The 19,406-nt window shown below is 62.3% G+C and overlaps 2 protein-coding genes across 2 annotated transcripts in view; both read left to right on the forward strand.

Annotated features, from left to right (window-relative positions):
• Positions 1-13,337, forward strand: part of HMCN2 (hemicentin 2) — a 134,981-nt gene extending 121,644 nt beyond the window's left edge. Inside the window, exons 87-97 of the mRNA XM_036022375.1 lie at positions 2,592-2,741; positions 4,130-4,267; positions 4,368-4,489; positions 4,790-5,027; positions 6,638-6,700; positions 7,487-7,621; positions 8,514-8,642; positions 9,084-9,404; positions 10,287-10,406; positions 11,316-11,442; positions 12,505-13,337. Of these exons, the coding sequence (XP_035878268.1) occupies positions 2,592-2,741; positions 4,130-4,267; positions 4,368-4,489; positions 4,790-5,027; positions 6,638-6,700; positions 7,487-7,621; positions 8,514-8,642; positions 9,084-9,404; positions 10,287-10,406; positions 11,316-11,442; positions 12,505-12,847 (1,886 nt within the window). The 3' untranslated portion in view covers positions 12,848-13,337. The remainder of the gene's footprint in view (positions 1-2,591; positions 2,742-4,129; positions 4,268-4,367; positions 4,490-4,789; positions 5,028-6,637; positions 6,701-7,486; positions 7,622-8,513; positions 8,643-9,083; positions 9,405-10,286; positions 10,407-11,315; positions 11,443-12,504) is intronic.
• Positions 13,338-16,034: 2,697 nt separating this feature from the next.
• ASS1 (argininosuccinate synthase 1) overlaps positions 16,035-19,406 on the forward strand; it is a 51,699-nt gene continuing 48,327 nt past the window's right edge. Inside the window, exon 1 of the mRNA XM_036022377.1 lies at positions 16,035-16,058. The gene's annotated coding sequence lies outside the window, so the exon portion shown is untranslated. The remainder of the gene's footprint in view (positions 16,059-19,406) is intronic.

A 19,406-nucleotide genomic window follows, 5' to 3' on the forward strand; every position in this document is an offset into this window, starting at 1 on the left:
CCTCTCTTGGGACCCCACACGGCCCTGTGAGGCGGGCAGAGTGCAGCCAGGGCCTCCAGGGCTGCTGTGAAAAGTGGGAGAGTCGGTGCCTGTCCCGGGCTCTGCCCGGCCGGGGTGGGCGCTCAGCAGCCACCGCCACTCACTGCCTTACCGACTCCTGCCGTCTCGGGCCTCCTCCTCCCAGGGGAGAGCAAACTAAACTAAACTTTGACCAGACAGACCAAACTAAAACTGAGAAAACGACTGTCCTGAGACCCATAAAGTGACCCAGCCTGACTAATGGGAAGTCACTGAATATTACTTCCGTAAATACTCCATAGTTGTTGTGGCTTCGTACCACCGCCCCGTCCATGGCAGACATCACTAATCTATCGCCGAGTACCATGTCAGATCCCTTCCCCATAGAACCCTTCTCCAAGGACTGACTGGAACTGGGACCTGACACTCTGCCGCTTGACACTCACCGCCCACCCAGTGGGCCCTTTCTGCCCACTGGCCTCCTCCCCTGCGGGCAGGGTTGGAGTACCAACATAGGCAGCTCTGAAAGTCTGGGGTTCGCTGACACCCAGCCACAGATGGGGTACCCTCGGGTCTGAGCATCTCAGAACTCAGTCCCAGTTCTTACCCCCACCTGCCGCAGAGCCCCAAGCCCAGCCCATGCGGCTGCTGGCTGAGTTGCCCATGGCCGCCGTGACCAGGGACCACAGGCCGGGGGCATAAACAGCAGGGGTTTGCTTCTCACGGGTCTGGGGGCTGGACGTCCGAGACCAGGGAGCTGGCAGAGTTGGCTCCCTCTGAGGTCTGGGGACACGGCTCAGCCCGTAACGGTCTCCTCACCTTTTTAATGGAAACAGCTACTTTTTACTTCATGTAAGTTAATTGTAGAAAGGCCAGATAATTTAGAAAAGCCTGTGAAGAAAGAGTGATTATCAATTATCTCTCATAATTCAATGACTAGAAATAGCTTGGACAATTATTATCCGGGGTATATCTTTCTCTAAATGTTTCTCTGAAGAGATACATTTTTTTTTCTCTTTTACAAATAAGATCAAATATACAGTTGCCTTTACAACCTGCTGTCATTCCTTATTCTACAATATTCAGGCAGTGCTCCATGACAATAAACCCAGACCACGTCTTTTTAAAAAAGATTTTTTTATTTATTTTTAGAGAGAGGAGAAGGGAGGGAGAAAGAGAGGGAGAGAAACACCCACCAGTTGCCTCTCTCATGCCCCCTACTGGGGACCTGGCCCGAAACCCAGGCACGTGCCCTGACTGAGTATCGAACCGGTGACCCTTCTGCTCGCAGGCTGGCACTCAATCCACTGAGCCACACCAGCCAGGGCTATATTTTCTTTAATGGTTTTCATAGGAACACTTTTTTTAAAAACTTAATTCCTGTTGGCAATGTAAGTAAGCAACAGGTTGTTTTTTTTTTTTTACCCCACTTTCCCTTCTAAAAACTGCACTGAGAGGCACACCCTGGGTGCTGGCCCGAATATTTCTATAGCGTCCACTTCTTCAAGGGGCGTTGCTGGTTAAAAGGCGGGCAAAGGCTTTGAGGCCCCCTGACTAGGGTCTCGGGGCCCGGCCTGGCCCCGTGGGAAGCAGCAGGCTGCCGAGTCGCCCCCGTGCGAGGAAGTCGGGGCAGCTTGTCATTCCCGGACTCCCGCGCCCTCTCCCCTTTGAAAGTGGCCAGGCGCCTGCTGCGGCCTTTATCTGCAGGTCCAGTTCCTTCCTCCTCCCCTTATTGCGAGGCCAAGGGCGGGTTCGTGGCCTTTTCCTGTCCCTCCCATGAAGTCCAGAGCCGCAGCTACTGAGCGGAGACGTCCCAGATGCACGTCACGTCTCATCAGGCGGCGGAGCTGCTTCCTGGAATCCAAAACGAACCTCCCCCCGAACTGACCCGTTTGGGATCCTGGCAGTTTTGCTTCGTGTTATTTTTCCACCAGATCATGGGCAATTTGCTGCTAATTTCCCCCGAGAGCTGGGGAGCGGAGAGGCAGGCTCGCTTCCGTCTCTCGCCCCCTGGAATGCCATCTGTCCAAATGAGGCAGCTGGCCCATCGGCTGGAGGAAGCGCCCTGTGTGCCCATGCCGTCCACCCCAATTAGCGTCTGCTGGCAGACAGCGCGGCGGTTCCTCCAAACCCAGCCCTCCCTCGCCAGGCAGGCTGCAGGGCGGCCGGAGCCAGGGCCACCGTCGGAATGGGGGACCTTCAGGTGGTGGCATTCTGCTCCTGGCTGGGTGCTCTGGCCCTCAGCCCTTCAGTACACCGGCCCCCCACATCGTGGCCTCCTGATGTCTTAGACCCCAGCAGGTTTGGGGGGCATCTTCAGTACCCCCTTGGCATTTGATGAATAAGCCCATTCAAGTGTAGCGTGAGGGCCTGACTAGCCCAAGTTTCCAGGAAGGTGATGGCGGAGCCAGAATTAGAAGCTGGTACCATCATCTATCAGCTGGGCGTCCCCGGGCTGGCCGCTTCCCCTCTCTGAGCCTCAGAGCACTCCTTCGGGAAATGGGTAACAGTACCCGCTTAGACCGTGTCGTGGCAGCAGCTAATGTCACCGTCGTCCTCTTCCTTCCCCCCAGGGGAGCCCCGGGGCGGCCGGGGCAGCGTGAGCGGGGTGATCAACGGCCAGGAATTCAGCGAGGCCGCCCTCACCGCCACCGTGCTGCAGGAGGCACCCTCCGGGCTCACCACCTTCCGGAGCAGCATCGACCACATCCCCGCGAGTGTAGGTGAGTGGGGCCCGCCAGCCGGGCCGGAGCTGGGGGCAGGCAGGGCGTGCGTCCCCGGGCTGCCCCGGGCCCGATGCCCAGGGCACAGTCGGCCATCTCTGAGGGCTGGGTCCACGCCCAAGCGGACCCAGGGGCGGCCACTTCCTCCCTGCCCTGCACCCCAAGTGAAACAAAAGGACTGCATTGGAAAGCAGGCCAAGAGCATGTGAACAATCGGGCTGTGTGGACGCAGGCCCGCTCACGGACGTGAGACCACGGGCAGCTGAACAGAGTGGTTGTCCGCTGTTAAAGCAAGTGCTGAGAGCAAAGCGAAGGCGGCGTCCGGGCAGGACAGGGGAGGGAGGGAGGGAGAGACACGGGGAGTAAAATTAGCCAGAAGGTCCAGAGAGCCAAGAAATGGCCCCTTGCAGACAGATTCATGAAATAGTGTGTCCTAAACAGATGGAATGTTCTGGAAGGATGCTGCAGACCCTGACGCCTTGCCCTTCCCAGGACACCCTCGGGGGGGCTCCAGAGCAGGGAGAGGGCAGTGCTGGGGGATGGGGACTTGCCTAAAAGCGGCTCCTCCGAGGCTGCCTTGGAGGACAGACCTGTGCGAACAGTGCGGGGCGGGACTGGGGGGCATGCAGAGCGGGCTGTCAGCAGAGCGTGACCAAGGGGAGGCGCTGCCCAGACGCGGCTGCCTCTTCCAGCTGCAGGAGCCGGAGCCGCAGAGAAACCTCTGGGCCCGAGCCAGGGGGCCAGGCCGCGTCTAGTGGAAGCAGAGGCCCGGAGGGGTTGAAGGTTGAGAAGGTTTGGCTCCCACGCACGGGGCCCAGCGGGCTCCCGGGAACGTTGTTCCGAGAGCCCGCAGTTGAGCTGAGAAGCTCCACTCCCAGGACCCCAAGCAGGTGGTCCTTCTCCTTCCCTAGTACAAGGCACCCCCTACCCCCCGCCCCCGTCCCAAGAGGAGAGCTGGGCATCGTGTATAGGCCCGAAAATCCACATCCAGGGAAAGTTTTGGCTTTTTTTTTCAAAGTCAGTGGTTTCGACAGTCCTGCTCCCGGGCTGTTCTGCCAGGTGGTGGGGGTGGTTGATTCTCAGCTCGGTCCCGCACATACGTGGTGATGGCCCGTGTGGTCCCCAGCTCCAGGTGACCTCGTAGCTCTCAGTGTTTGCGGAGCTGATTGGATATCAACAGGTTACACGCACTTGTTTGTAGAAATGTTTTAATTCCACGACTCCTCCAAGAAGTAGATACTGGCCGTTGCCCTTGGTTCTGGTAACCAATAACTGGTCCAGGTCATCTCGGGGCTGAGCTCTCCTGGGGGTGTCAGGGACCTCGAGCAGACGAGTGGCCGCCCACAGCCCCTGGCGCTCACCTGGCCTCCGTGCCCCACCCCGTCCAGGGCCTCTGATGCGGGCGCTCGTGGTCACCATGGCCCCCATCTACTGGGCCCTGGCCGGAGAGACCGGAGCCGCCCTGAACGGCCAGTCTCTGACAGGAGGCAGCTTCCGGCAGGAGTCGCACTTGGAGTTTTCCACAGGTGAGGGGGGGCTCCCCACAGGGGGCCCAGGTCGGGCGGGGGCCCGAGCCCGGGGCCTGGCCCCCGTGGTGACTGCAGGCCGGGCGGGGACGGGTTGCAGGGGAGCTGCTCAGGATGACCCAGGTGGCCCGGGGCCTGGATCCCAGCGGCCTCCTCCTCCTCGACGTGGCGGTCCATGGCGGCGTCCCCGAGAGCCTAGCTGGCGCAGACCTTCGAGTGCAGGTGCGGGGCGAGCCCTGGGTGCACAGACGGGGTGGGGGAGGGGCAGCGGGGCGTCCTGCCTGCGGGAACTGGGGGGATGGGGCTCTGGGCCCAGCCTCTCGGCCTCAGGCACATGCTCCGTCCCATGAACAAGGGTGCCGGCGACCTGCCCGGGGCTGCCCAGTTGGTTGGAGGAGTCCTGAGAGGCCCACCAGCTCTCCCCTCCCCGAGCCTCCAGCGGGTGCGGCTGAGGGTCCCAGGCCCCAGGCTGCCTGGGGGTTGGAATTCCAGATGCTCCTCCCCACCCCCTCCCTCCTGCAGGACTTCCAGGAGCTGTACGTGCAGACGGGGCCCGGCCGGCTGTTTGTGGGCTCCACGCAGCGCTTCCTGCAGGACAGCAGCCCACTGTCCCTGTGCTACAACCACAGCATCCAGTACGACGCGGCCCGGGGCCCCCAGCCCCAGCTGGTGCAGCACCTGCGGGCCTCGGCCGTCAGCTCGGCCTTCGACCCCGAGGCGGAGGCCCTGCGCTTCCAGCTCACCACCGCCCTGCAGGCTGGTGAGGGCCCCGTCCCGTCCCTGCACCCCTACCCCCGCTGCCCCAGCTAAAAAGTGTGCACGGCCCCCAAAGCTCCTGGCTGAAGGCCCAGGGGACAGCCCACCCCCTGCACCCGCTGACCGTGGGCCAGAGACTCCGGACGGGGTCAGCTCCCCTCCTTGTCCCGTCCATCCATCCGCACCCTGCAGGGGACACAGCTCTTCAGGCCACTCCTATCCAAACCCTCCGGAACTTTCGCCTGGGCCCCGGGGGAAAGGTGCAAAGCACCCCCCAGGCTGATGTTCCAGCCTTGAGTTGTACCCCACCCTCTTCTCAAGGGTGCCTGAGACCTCACCTAGGGGGCTGAGGTCCATTCTTGGAGCCCCTGGGGACCCAGGGAGGCTGAAAATATACCTGTTACCCTGATTTGAGGTCCCAACATGTTTTTAACCTTGAACATGAGACAGTGGCCAGAGCATAGCTTTGAGATCAGGCAGACCCTGGTTCCAACCCAGCCGCCCCACTTCTAGGCTGTGGGGGACCACTCTGTGTGGCTTCGAAGACTGTAACCCGTGCAAGCAAAGCCTTGCCTATAAATCTCCACCAGAAAGCGAGGAATGCTGGCGGCAGGCACCACCCAAGATACTAACACTGGGCTCCCTGGGAAATCGGGCCTGAAGTATATACATTGTATCCCTTGGAGCTTGCTTTGCTCTGCTGTAGCCCTGTTGGTGTAAGCCTGATGTTTAAGTTTGAAGCATAAGGAGTGAACTCATCTCCTGAAACACACCTTAATGACCTTCTGGCGTCAGCCTGACAGACAGACCCTGACCTGAGGCAGATCTCTGTGTTTCTCCAAATGTCACCTATAAACAATACCGGTTTTTAATAACTACAGCCTTTAGCCACCGACTGAAGAGCTATGCACGTGCGCTGCACACCCTGCACGTACCGACCCCAGTAAAAGCCCTTTGGGAGAAGGGCTCGGGGCGTTCTCCACTAGAGGGGACCGCCACCCCCTTTCCCGCCGGCACAGCAGGTGTGTCCGGAACGACTCGCTCTCACCCCCATGCTCCGCAGGACGGAGGTCCCCACACTCGGCCGTGAGACCCTGGGGGCAGAGCCCTGTCCGAGCCTCCGTGTGCCCACCCGTGAAATGGGCACGACACCACCTGCCTTGTAGGGTGTCGGGAGTAGAGGTGCGGCCTCTGAACCCTCACCTGGCACCCAGTGACCGCTTTATCGAGGGTGCTGTCCCTGTGACCATTAGGCAGGGTGGCCTCCTTCCCGTGCCCAGAACACAGGCTGTGCTGCGCTGCCTCGGGCTCACCTGCCCGGCCCCTCCTCCGCACTGTCAGGGGCACAGGGTTGTGTGTGTGGGGTCTTCCACTGAGTACGTAACGATTTCTGGGCCAGAAAGCCACAGTCTGGCCAGCCCACCATGAGCCCCCCAGGACAGGACCCGGGCTGGGAACGGGCTCACAGGCCCAGGACGCAGGCTGAGCACCTGGCCGAGCGGGCCTCGGCCCGGCCAGGCTGACGGGAGCGAACGGTGGGCCCGGGCTGTGGCCAGCGCTGCTCTCTGTCCCTCGCACCCTGTGTCCTGAGGGCCTGTTCTCTTTGCCTTGCAGAAGAGAATGAAGCCGGCTGCCCGGAGGGCTTTGAGCTGGACCCCCAAGGAGAGTTCTGTGAGGGTGAGCACCCTGTCCCCACCCTGGCATGGACGGGGGGACCCTCAGCCTGGGAGAGACAAGCCATCTGGCCAGCTGTCCCCACCCCCAGGCAGGGACGAGCGCCCCCGAAGCCCTGGCCCCTGCCCCACCTCCTGCTGCCACGTGCCCAGCCGCTTTTCCTGCCCCTGCCCGGCTGGCCTCGCCCTGGCCGGGGACAGCAGGGACTGCAGAGGTGCGTGGCCCCGCAGACAGGCCCCGGCCCAGGCGTGCGGTGGGGCCTGGGGCCGCTCAGAGGACGGCCGGCTTGTTCCCCGGGGCTCCGGGTGCCGGCCTGGGGCTCTAATGCCCCGTCCCCCTGGGACTTCCTGTTACGAGAGCCACAGATGGGAAAGACTCAAGTACTGGGGGCGGCAGGGGTCCCCCCAAACATGCACGAGGCCACTACGCACTCACAACACTCATACCCACTGAGCCTGGACACGGCAGTCGTTTCTGGCCACCTGTGGGGGAGGGTAGCTGACACCTGTCTCCCCTGCTGGACCACACATCTGACCCGAGGACACTGTCCGGACGCTGATCCCCCCGCCCCCCTGCGCCCCCCACTCCCACCCCTGGGACCTGGCGTGCCACACCGCCGCTGGGTGCCCACCGGGCATTGTCTGAAAGCTCCTGTCAGATGCCACCCTGGGGCCCCTGGGGTGGGCTCTGGGGGGGGGGGGCGCCAGGAGGAGGGGCGGGGCCCGCGGGAGGGGAGGCGAGGGGCCTGGGGACCCGAGTCCACGTAGCCCCGCCCCTGCCCGCCCGCAGACGTGGGCGAGTGTGCGTGGGACGCCGGGCTCTGCCCGGAGCGGCCGCGCTGCGTGGGCCTGGTGGGCTCCCACCGCTGCCTCCCCGACCGCGGGCCGGGCTTCCGGGCCGCCGCTGCAGCGCCCGGCTGCGGAGGTGACGGGGGCGCGGGGCGGGGTGGCCCAGGACTCAGCAGAGGGGGCGGTGCGTGTCGCTGGGACGCCGGGCCTTCGGGGGAAACAGGCACCCTCTTGGCGGGAGGAGCACAGGGCGGCCAGGGAGGGGCCTGAGCTGGGCTCGGGCTGGAGGCCTGTCCAGTGAGGGGGACCGGGGCGGGGGTGGCGAACATGTGCCATCTCCGCTGCCACTTCCCTGCCCCCCTCCCGGGTCACGGCCCAGCCTAGGGACAGCCTCCCAGCCCTCCTCAGCAGCGCCTCCCACAGGCAGCCTGTGAAATGACACCCAGGAGCCGCCCCCGGACGGGTGACATCCAGGGTCCTCCTGCCCCATCATTCTGTGGTGTCACGATGGTGGCTCCTCCTGGCCTCCCCCCCCATCCCCGAGAGGCCATCGGTGGAGCGGGAGAGTGTGGCGGCGCTGGGACTAAGAGGCCACAGGGCCCTCAGGGCGCCCTAACTATTCAAGGGGGCTGGACTCCCCTGCCTCCTGCCTTCCCTCTGCCCTCCCTTCTTCCTTCCATTAACCACGTGCCAGGCTCCCAAGCCCTGCACATGCGTGACCCTTGGCCCATGAAGAGGTCTGGTCCCATCCCTTCCTCACAGATGAGGAAACTGAGGCTCAGACAGGGTGTTACTTGCTCAAAGACCAAGCGACACGGCGGAGCTCAGTCCACACCCAGGACTCTGCCCCCAAAGCCCCGTCTTCCTCTGGACCCACAGCCCTTTGACCCCCCACAGTTGGCAGAATTGGGAGGCCCTGGAGTTGGGGATGGGGCGGGATGAGGCCCAGCTGTGGAGAGGCGGGGCGTGTCCCTTGGGGGCGGGGCCTGAGGCTCAGCCCCGCCCCTGCCCCGCCCCTGCCTCCCCAGATGTGGACGAGTGTCTGGAGCAGACGCACGGGTGTCACTACAACCAGCGCTGTGAGAACACCCCTGGCGGGCACCGCTGCAGCTGCCCCCGGGGGTACCGGCTCCAGGGCCCCGGCCGGCCCTGCCTAGGTACGGGGACACCCTCCCCCGGTTGGGACCCTGGCTCGCAGGCAGGGCGCGTTCAGGACAAGGGCGGTCTTCTCTGAGTAACCAGACGCGGCCGTCGCTGCCTGTGCGCCCGCCGTGCACCTGCATCCTGCCCTGCCCGCTGCATCCCTGAACCTCGCCCCTACCCTGCAGGGTCACCTTCCTGGGCACCCGAGCAGGGGAGGGTGGACGGCAGCAGGCGGGAGTCCAGGAGCGGCTCGTTGCTGGGGGAGGTTGCAGCCTCTGCGAGCAGTGGGGGCTGGAGTGGGAGAGGAGGCCCAGCGGCCTGGCCTCTGGGGCAGCTGGGAGGCAGGCCAGCGTGCAGCCGTCCGGCAGCAGGGCTGTAGGGAAGGCCGGACGGCTGGGGCGGCGAACCCCGAGAGCCCTGGACCTCAGCACCCGGCCCGGCCCCGCCCCTTGCAGACATCGACGAGTGTCTGCAGCCGCCCCGGGCCTGTGCCTGCCGGTGCCGCAACCTCCAGGGTGGCGACCGCTGCCTGTGCCCGCCGGGCCGCACCCTCCTCCCAGATGGCAAGGCCTGCGCCCCGCCGGAGCGGAGCACACAGAACGTGACCACCGTCAGCCGCTCGGGCCCCTCGGTGCCCTGGCTGCGGCCCCGCGCCCCCATCTCCGGTGGCTCCCCCCACACCTGGGTGTCCCTCCGGCCGGGCCCCGGAGCCCTGGGCGGCGCTGGCCGGGCCTGGTGCCCCACTGGCTTCATCCGGCAGAACGGGGTCTGCACAGGTAAGGCCGAGCTCCGGCCACCCCACGGGGCCACCCGCCGTGTTGTCTCGGGGACCGGGAACTGTGGCAGGGCTCCGTCCAGACCCAGGACCCTGCCTCCGAAACCCGAGTCTTCTCCTGGACCTGTGGCCTTCGCACCCTCCGCAGCCGGCAGGACTGGGAGGCCCTGGCGTTGCAGAGGGGGCAGGGTGGGCAGTGCACCCCCGTTCGCACAGAAACTCGGGGCTCCCAGGCAGGCAGGGTGGGCGTGGCTTCTTCGCTACACGGTGTCTCGGAGCCCTGGCTGTGCCAGGGGGCAAGGGGCTGCCAAGAGGGGGGTGGAGTATTTCCCAAACCGTGTAAGTTCAGCACGCCTCACCCGACGCCCCAGGCACCCACACACGCGCCCAGGAGCCCGCATGGAGAACTGGTCCTCTGAACGCACAGAGCTGAAGCGGCGGGGGGGGGGGGGGGGGGGGGGGGGCCGGGGGGCAGTGGGGCGGTTCTTAGGAGCAGAGGGGTGTGTCCCGGGCTGACAGGAGAACCTGAACAGGGACCCGTGGGGACCCTGCGGTCAGCACCCCGGCTGCAGAGAGGTGGAGGGGCGTTGCCTCAGCGGGGGGTGTGCTCCTGCACTCCCGCGGGGACAGCAGGCTCTGGGCTGGGAGTGGTGCCCTCCCCCCAAGGCCTTGGCAAATGCCAGGTGGGCAGGACGGAGCCCCCCACTCTTGCTGAGCCCCGAGAGCCCTGGACCTCGCCACCCCCGAATCTAGGGCAGGGAGAAGGGGCGGGCCGTCTAAATCAGGGACTGCCTCGAGCCCGGCGGGCCGGCGTGCGGCCTCCGGGTGCCTGTGACTCAGTGTGTGTCTGCCCCCCGCCGCCCCACCACGGACACCCGGCCAGACCGGGATGAGTGCCAGGCGAGGAGCCTGTGCCAGCATGCCTGCCAGAACACCGAGGGCAGCTACCGGTGCCTGTGCCCCGCCGGCTACCGCCTCCTGCCCAGCGGGAAGAACTGCCAGGGTGAGCCTCCGCCCAGAGCCAGCGGGGCTGGGCAGGGCGTGTGGGCCTCCCGCTCTCTCTCCCTCTCTCTCCCTCCGGCCCCTTCTCCTCTGCCTCGTGTGGAGGGGGAGGGGCAGGGAGCCCAGCCGAGCTCAGAGGAGTTGAGTGGGCACCCCAGGTGCCTGCAGCCGCCAGGCCAGCCGGCCGCACACACTCCGAGCAGGAGCTCAGGGACTGCACGGGCACCATCAGAGAGCAGCCCCCGGGGTCCCTCCCAGCTTGGCTGTGTGTCCCTGGGCAACTCACTCCACCTCTCTGAGCCTCCGCCTCCTGGTGGAATGGGGCTAACACGGGCTCCCCAAGGTGCCCGGCTGAGACGCGTGGAAGGTGGGCACAGGGCCAGTGCTCACGGCAAGGCAGCTGCTGCCTGTGGTGACAGTGTGAAGTCCCCTCACCCCAAGTCAGCACCCTTCCCAACCGTGCTGCCCCCAGTCCCCTGCCCCCCGCACTAGACTGTGGGGATCCTCCTGCCTTGCCCATCTCCATCCCTCCCTCCCTCTCTCACCCAGGGGTCAGCGAGTGTCCTCTGAGAGCGGCGGGGCACCCACCGGGGCAGACGAGGACGGGGGCACTCTGGCCAGGGGCAGTGGGCACTGTGGTTCTGAGGGTGGCCCTCATCTCCTCAACCCCGCTCTAGGCTCAGAGGCCCCCAGGGTGCCCACTACCATGCGTGGGGCCATGGGGAGATGGGGGCCTGCTGGGGCCCTGTGTGCAGGGCTGTCAGGGGTCAGGCTGGCTGGGGACCAGTGGGCAGGGGCCGCCCCCCTCTGGTCCTCCACAGGCATTCCTCTCCCACGCACCCCATCCCTTCCCCTTTGCTCCTTCTTCTCACCCCCCTTCTCTCCTTTGCCGTCCCTCCACCCCCCGCAGACATTAATGAGTGTGAGGAGGACGGCGTGGAGTGTGGGCCTGGCCAGATGTGCTTCAACACCCGAGGCAGCTACCAGTGCGTGGACACGCCCTGCCCTGCCACCTACCGGCAGGGCTCCAGCCCCGGGTAAGGGCTGCCTTGGCTGAGGGCCCCCGGACTGGGGTGGGGGAGGGTGGGGAACGGAATTGGGGATGGGGGTGAGGGCGTGTTATCTGCAAAGAGCTGGGCAGCTTGCCCTCTTGCTCCTCCACGGCCGGGACCCCTCCTCCGGGCCGTGTCTCTAGGCAGGGGCCCTCCTGGGGCCAGTGGGGTCCACCCCACCTGAGCTCCAGGGCAGGGCCTCTGTGCCCACTGGGCAGTGTGCCCGCACGGAGCACACCTGCCTGCAGCGGATCCAGTGCAGACTTGCCTGGGCACTCTCGTTCCCTGCGGGGCGATGCCTCAGCGCGCCAGCCTGCGGGCCAGGGGAGGGAGAGCTGGGACGGGACTGGGGGGCGGGGCGGGGCTGGAAGACGTGCATGCATGGGGACAGATGAACATGTACACAGAACCCCGGACATGGAAATGCCACCCAGAAACAGAGCCCCAGGACTCAGACACGCACAGACCCGCAAACACAAAACACGCCTACAACCATGCCCGTCTTGGGGGCTGCAGACACTCATAAAGATGCACAGGGCCAGGGATCAGGGCTGGGGATCTTGGCCGGCAGGAGCCACAGCTGCAGCCGTTAGGGGAAGTGTCCTGGGTAGGGCCCTGCCCTGGGCCCCAGGCTTTCAGGTGGGGGCAGAGTGGGGTGACCTTGCAAGGCTGAGCACGTGTCTTTGCATCTCCCCTTTGTACCCTCCGCCCCATCCAGATCAGGTGACTCAGCTCTGGGGCTCTGGGAGGACCTGGAGGGCTCCAGGTTTCACGGCTGCCCTGTGCTTGTCGTGCTGGGGTTGGGGGCGGGCCAGCCAAAGCCCCTGGGATGCCCACTCCAATGTGAAAGGGCCCATCTCCGGCCTCCTTGGGCCTCAGTTTGCTAGTCTCTAAAATGGGCTGACAGTGGTGCCTGTAGAGAAGGCATTTTGGTGGCTAGGGGATGGCGGCGCAGGGGAGGACTGTGGAGGCTGGGGTATGGTCCCATCTCTGGGGCCAGGCAGTGCCGCAAAGCAACCCGGGGATGTGCGTCTGTTCCTCCCGCAGGACGTGCTTCAGGCGCTGCTCGCAGGACTGCAGCGCCGGCCCCTCCACGCTGCAGTACAGGCTGCTGCCATTGCCGCTGGGCGTGCGCGCCCAGCACGACGTGGCCCGTCTGGCCGCGTTCTCCGTGGCCGGCGTCCCCGCCAACCGCACAGAGCTCAGCGTGCTGGAGCCGGACCCGCGAAGCCCGTTCGCGCTGCGTCAGCTGCGCGCAGGCCTCGGCGCTGTCTACACCCGCCGCGCGCTCACCCGCGCCGGCCTCTACCGGCTCACCGTGCGTGCTGCGGCGCCACGCCACCAAAGCATCTACGTCCTGCTCATTTCCGTGTCCCCCTACCCCTACTGAGGGGCGGGGCTACTGGCAGCAGCTTTGGGGCCGATGACCTCCGCGGAGGGGAGGTGGGAAGGAGCCGAAGTAACCACTCACCGCCCAGACTGGGCCGCTGGTGGGGCAGGGAGGCCCTTGCGTACTCCATCTACTGTGTGTGGCAAGGACCCATCATCTTCTCCCGCCTCCGTGCGTCATGGGGACTTTCAGTAAACACAACTCTGCACGAAGCCTTGACCCCAGAACCATGGAACTGAGCTGCCCCTACCCTCCCTACTCCCCGTGGGGCGGAGCCCTGCAGGCAGGTGACAAAGGCTACCCTAGGTTGCAAAGCCCACAGGCAGGACTGGGACAAAGCCTGCAGGTGGGCTGGGACACAGCTGTCCCCGGACACCCCGGGGAGGGGCAGACCCTGGGGGTGGCCGCAGCTGCTGCCAGCACACACCTGCACTGTCATTCCGGGCCGGGGTGTGCGCATGTACACCATTAAAACGCTTGTTTTTAACCAGCTCGAGTTCTTCATCCCATTCTTTGCTTTGATAAGGAGGGGCTGTAGCTGGGCCCTGGCTGGCGTAGCTCAGTGGATTGAGCGCGGGCTGGGAACCAAAGTGTCCCAGGTTCGATTCCCAGCCAGGGTACATTCCTGGGTTGCAGGCCATAACCCCCAGCAACCGCACATTGATGTTTCTCTCTCTCTCTTTCTCTCTCTCTCTCTCTCTCTCTCTCCCTCCCTCCCTCCCTCTCCCCCCCCCTAAAAATAAATAAATAAAATCTTTAAAAAAAAAAAAAAAAAGGAGGGGCTGTAGCTGGGAGGGAACCACCACCCTCTGGTCCAGGAGCCCTGGCTCCCTTTGGGTAGGGTGGTCCAGGCACCTCTCTGGCTGTTTTCTCATCCGGAAATGTGAATACAACAATAGCGCCCCCCATAGGGCTGTGGGGAGAATTGCATGAGAAGGAACTGCGTCACTCGGGAAGAAATATGTGGCAGCAAAAAATAATTCTTAATAATCTTAAATGATTTTTTTATTGATTCTAAAGAAGAGGGGAAGGGAGGGAGAAAGAGAGGGAGAGATACATCGATCTGTTGCCTCTCGCACGTGCCCTGACCGACCGGGAACTGAACCCGCAACCCAGGCCTGTGTCCTGGCGGGGAACGCACCGGCGACCTTTCAGTCTGCAGGACCACACCCAGCCAGCTGAGCCACACCGGCCAGGGCCTCGATTATTTTTAGTGAATGAGTTAATTCAGCCGTTTGCACAAACACCAGAGATTCATTCGGTCCTACCTATGTGCCAGGCAGTGGGCATAAAACCCCCCGCACGTGACTCACCGTCCGGCAGCCACGGGTTGGTGAACAGGAAGGAAAAGGAGCGTAACAAGTGCACCTGTGGGCGCTGTGCGGGGGGGGGGGGGGGGGGGGGGGGGGGGACCAGGCTGGGCAGGTGGGGGCAGGGGTAGGGGCAGTTTTTAAAAGGCCAGTCGGGGTGGGCCTCGTGAGAAGGCGGTGTTTCAGCAGAGGCCCCAGGAGCGTGTGGGAGGGAGCTGCACCGACGCCTGGAGGGGAGTGGGAGCGGGAGAGGGAATGGCAGATAGGGGGCGCTCGGGCAGGGTGGCGCCTGGTGGTGGAGCGCTGTCAGGGGGGCGGGGGAGGCTGGAGCAGAGTGACGTGCGGGTGGGGGGCGGGGAGGCTGAGGGAGGTGGGATCCGAAAAACAGGTGGGTTGGGGCAGGTCCCGCGGGCCTTTGGGGCCTCAGCGGCTTCGGCTTTGAGAAGCGAGATGGGGAGGGACAAGATAAGAACATCGACGTTGACGTTCATGCTGGCGCCTCTCCAGCGGGCAGAGATGGCTCGGAGTCTCGGCGCCGCTCCTCCGCCCACGCACTGGCCCTGCCCTCCTTCCTGGACGCACTAGGAGCCACCCACCACCCTGCTGTCGCCGTCCGCTGACAGACACTGTCTCTCTTGCACGTGGTGTGGGGAGGAGGGAGCCTTTCTCCCTGCCCCCTTTGCTTAGCGTGACACTGTCACCTGCCTGTCAGCGTCCCTGTTCTCCCATCCGGTGGATGACAAGGAAAGCCGTCTGAGTTATTTCCTCATTAAACGTCCAGTGCCTTATGAACCAGACTAATTTATTTAATGCTGGCGCCCCAGCTGTTCCAGAAGCAAAAAAAAAAAAAAATAGTATGCCTGTTTCACAGATGTGGCGGGCATGGGGACTCAGAGCGGGTGAACCTCTTGTCCAAGCTCACACAGCCTGGAGGGGAGAAGAAGGATTCTACCCAGCCCCGCGGACTCCGAGGCCGCAGGGCCTCTGGCCTCCAGGCTGCCCTGCCTCCACTCTCTGAGGAGGGAGGAGAAGGAGGGTCAGGAGCAGGACCAAGAGGAGTGACCACAACACATTTATGACCTGAGGCACCGCCAAGGGCAAGCTGGTCCGTCCACCCTCCCTCCTCCCCCACTCTCTCTTACCACACACGCGCACGCGCGTGGAGGTCGGCCCAGGAGTGGTTGTTCAAAGTCAGAGCGAGGCTGTGGCAGGCCCGGCCTGGAACCAGGCAGTGACCCCCACCCCGTCCACCCCCGCCCACCTCCACAGGGATCGGCCCGAAATGCAGCAGCCAGCTCCGAGGGGTGTTTCCACTTCTGCTGTCCCAGCTGCTGGCCGTCATTGGCCAGCGCCCTGTCCAGCTGCCCGGCCCCCTGGGGCCACCTGACCTCCGAGGCCGTCCCGAACCGTCTGGGTGGAAAACAACCCGGCGGGTCACTGATTAAACCCTGTGATGCAGCTTTTCCAAGAACCGGACAACGGGACTCTGTGTTCCTTCCGGGTGGGGACTGGCAACCTGGGGTCCAGCCCGGAGGACACTCTCTGTCCCTGGGGCTGGTTCCCCGGCCTGGGCAGTGGCAAAGCGGCTTCTGGTGCCAGCCACGAGGTGACCACAGGGCAAGGTGCTTGGGGTCCCCACACATCAGGGTTCTGCATGACTTGCAGGTGCAGAGCCCTTGCGAGGCAGAGGGGAGACAGGACAGGAGGGGCCCGGGCCCCAGTTAGCTGCACGGGCAGCGTCTGCAGGTCGCTGGGGGACTGAATGAGGTCACTTCCCCCCGCGGGCCCTTCAGCAGTGCAGACCAGTAGCCACAAAATCAGCTGCGACCCCGAGAAAACCACCCCTGGCTGCAGTGTGGAGGGCAGACTGGAGGAGGCGGGGAGCCCGGGCAGGATGACAGGCGAGGGGTTTCCTGCAGAGGCACAGGTGAGGGGAGGTGGTGGCTGTCACATTGCTCCATTTTGTTGATGGAAGCTTCAGGCACCTGCCCTCTCGTGCCGGCACGGGAGCGAGGAGATGACGAGGGACCGAGCTGGTGGAGGAGGGGCCAGGGCCAGGGCCAGAGGAGCCATCCCTGAGAAACAGTATGTCTCAGCAGGTGGGAGAGCTCAGCAGGTGGAAGGAGGCCCAGGCGGCCGGTGCGGCTGGAGCCGGGGTTGCGGGCAGGGCAGGCAGAGCAGGCCCCGGGTGTGAGCCTGCGGGTGATGGGGGGCAGCCAGGTCTTTTCAGAAACCATGTTGATTCATTAATGCTTCCGAACACATCTCCAAACTCGCAAAACCTTTCAAAACACACATCCATGATGCCATTATCAGGCCTTAAAATAGCCAACAGCAGTGTCTTGTCATCATCAAATGCCTGTCAGTTTTCAAGCTGCCAATTGCTCATAAACATGGCATTTCTTTTATGCTTAAAAAAAAAATCAACATCCAGATAAGGTCTGCACCTTGCAATTGATTATGTCCTTTATGTGTTTTCCACTCAAAGTCGCCTGTCTCATTGTTGCCTTAAACATTTTTAAATCACCTTTATTGAGATGTAATTATTCCAGTAGTGTGAGGCTGGTTCAACACCCAAAAATCAATGTGATTCACCACATGATAAATAAGGAAAATCATGATGTCATCTCCATAGATGCAGAGAAGGCATTTGATACATTGCAGCCCCTACTCATGATAAGAACTCTCAACAGACGAAGAATAAAAAGGAACGTCCTCACCTGAGGAGAAGCATCCGTGAAAAGCCTACAGCTCACGTGACAAACTCAATGGTGAAAGATTGAGTGAATGAACGCATGCCTCCCGCTCAGACCCTGGACAAGGCGAGGGTATCCACTCTCACCAGCTGAGGACTAGGAGCCCTTGCCTTTGCAATAAGGCAAGAAAAAAAATACACAAAGATACTAAAGGGAAAAGTAAAACTGTCTCCATTCACAAACAACAGTATTGCCCAGAAATACCCTAGAAAATCCTCAGGTGTTCATTTACAAGAATCTACTGTAATCAATCACTGAATTTAGCAAGGTTGCAGAACAGAAGGTCAATATACCAAAATCAATTTTATATTTATACACTAGCAACACAAATCTGGAAAATGAAATTTTAAATGTTATTTACAATAACATCTAAAACAAAACATTTAAACATCTAAAGCAATAACAAAAGCTTAAAATACTTTGAAGTAAGTTTAACAAAAGGTCGGCAAGACCTACACTACAAACCGTAGAAGCTACAGAGCAGTGCCCAGGTGCCTGGGCCGAGAAGGGTCCCTGGCACTCCCGCTGACGTTGAGGGCTTTACATCACTCATCGGAGATGCCCCAACCCGCCGGGTCTTCTTTCTTTCTCTTCACTAAATAGGCCTGAACAGAAGAATGGGCCTGCACCTGGCGATTTATCCAAAGTGTCCAACAAAAGGTCCATCTCAAGAAAGCTGGGCTCTGGAGCAGCCATACCTGAGACCCCAAGGAGCCCCATCTCTTTGAGCACAAGCGGTGGCCTTGGCCACAGGCACACCACAGACGGCAGGCCTTTCCCACAGTGACCACACATCCTTGTCCAGCCAGAGCGCGTCCAGCCCTGCCTGGTCCATGCTGAAGCCTCATGACCAGCGGGGGCCTGTGAAACGCCAGCTCGTCCGGCTCTGGAGCCTCTGGGCTGCATCCTTACAGGAGCCTTCCCTGGGCTCCACATCAGCTAAAGGAGCTGTTTCGTGGCACCGAAGGGAATAGAGTTCATCACTGGCTTAGAGACACACCTCTGCTTTCAGACAAACATTGAATTCACCGTAACCGAGCATCACTCACGGCGCAGCCTCCCGGAGAGTGGGCCGACCGCGTCTGTCCCCACTGCTCACGTAAGCGGCAATGGATGCTTTTGAATAAACAGTTTCAAGGTGTTGTTTTGTTTTGTTTTTTGTTCTTGTTTTAGTTCTGGAAAGTTTTTAAAGCTATAAACACATGGAGAAATGTTCTATGATCCCACATTGAAAAGCTCCATATCGTTAAGTTGTCCGTTCTCCCCAAGCTGACACTGTATATGCAGGTGTGTTACAGCCCCCACTCAGAAGCCCGGAAGGCTGCTCATACGCCGTACTTCTAGGGCTGGAAGACACGCCGGACCACAAGACGCACCTAGGTTTTAGAGAAGAAGAATAGGAAAAAAAATTTTTTTGAAGCAAGAGGTGGTAAAATATTTAATAACCCGTGACCCTGCTCCACCCCCCACCCCACCCCCACACACACACAGCGAGCCAGGTAAGCTACATTCGGACTATAAGATGCACCCCCTCTTCCTCCCAAATTTGGGGAGAAAGAGTGTGTCTTACAGCCCGAAGATATGGTAAGTTGACAAGCCGGTTCTACCGTTTATGTGTAAGTGTGAAGGACCTGGAGCAGCCAAAACGGCTGGAAACGGAAGGAAGTTGGAAGGCGGACACTGACTTTAAGACACACGGCAGAGCCGTTGTCACCCAGGCGGCGCTGGCATAAGGCTAAATCAATCGATCCACGGAGCAGAAGAGGGGACCTGGAAATGGGCCCGCACTTACACGGTCAATTAATTTTCAACAGAGGTGCCCATGTAGCTAGATGGGAAAAGGAAAGCCTCCAGCTCATGCAGCTAGAACAACTGGGAACCGATGGGGGCAGGGAATGACCCTTCAGAGGGTTTCAAGAAGCAGCGCCTGGTGCTGATGCACGGTTCTAGGAGCTCCCTGGCTGCTGGGTGTAGAGAGGGTTGGAGGGGTTGTGGGCGAAGCGGGGAGGTGTCAGGAGGCTTTCGTGAGGTCGGAGTGAGGAGGGGGCAGGCCGGTGTGGGGGAGCAGGGCAGACATGGACGTATTTAGAAGATAGGCCCATCCCAGCCCCACTGCCTCAGTTTCTCCACCTGGGCAGGCCTTGGCGCTGCTGTGCTTTTAGAGGCGCCACCCAGTGGCACCCAGGCCACTTGCCTGGGAGGCACGTAGGCTCCTTGAGGAGCCCCAACCTGGATGTGAGTGAAAGGCAAGGCCATGGCGGCAGAGTCCCAGGTGGGGGTCCCCTCTGGTCATGCCCCAGCCCTGGACCGAGGGTCCGCTGCGCAGGGCAGGGGCTGGGGCAGGGTGTGCATGGCGCAGGTGGAGGCGGAGGTGAGAAGCAGCTCACCCAGGAGCAGGCCAGTCTCCTCTCACCTTGACCTCTGCCTCTGGGCAAAATCCACCCCGGGGGCCCAGTGGGCGGGGTCCCTGCTGGCAGTCGGGTCCCTGTCTTC

The sequence above is a fragment of the Phyllostomus discolor genome, chromosome 3 (genome assembly GCF_004126475.2).
Source record: "Phyllostomus discolor isolate MPI-MPIP mPhyDis1 chromosome 3, mPhyDis1.pri.v3, whole genome shotgun sequence".
NCBI lineage: Eukaryota > Metazoa > Chordata > Mammalia > Chiroptera > Phyllostomidae > Phyllostomus > Phyllostomus discolor.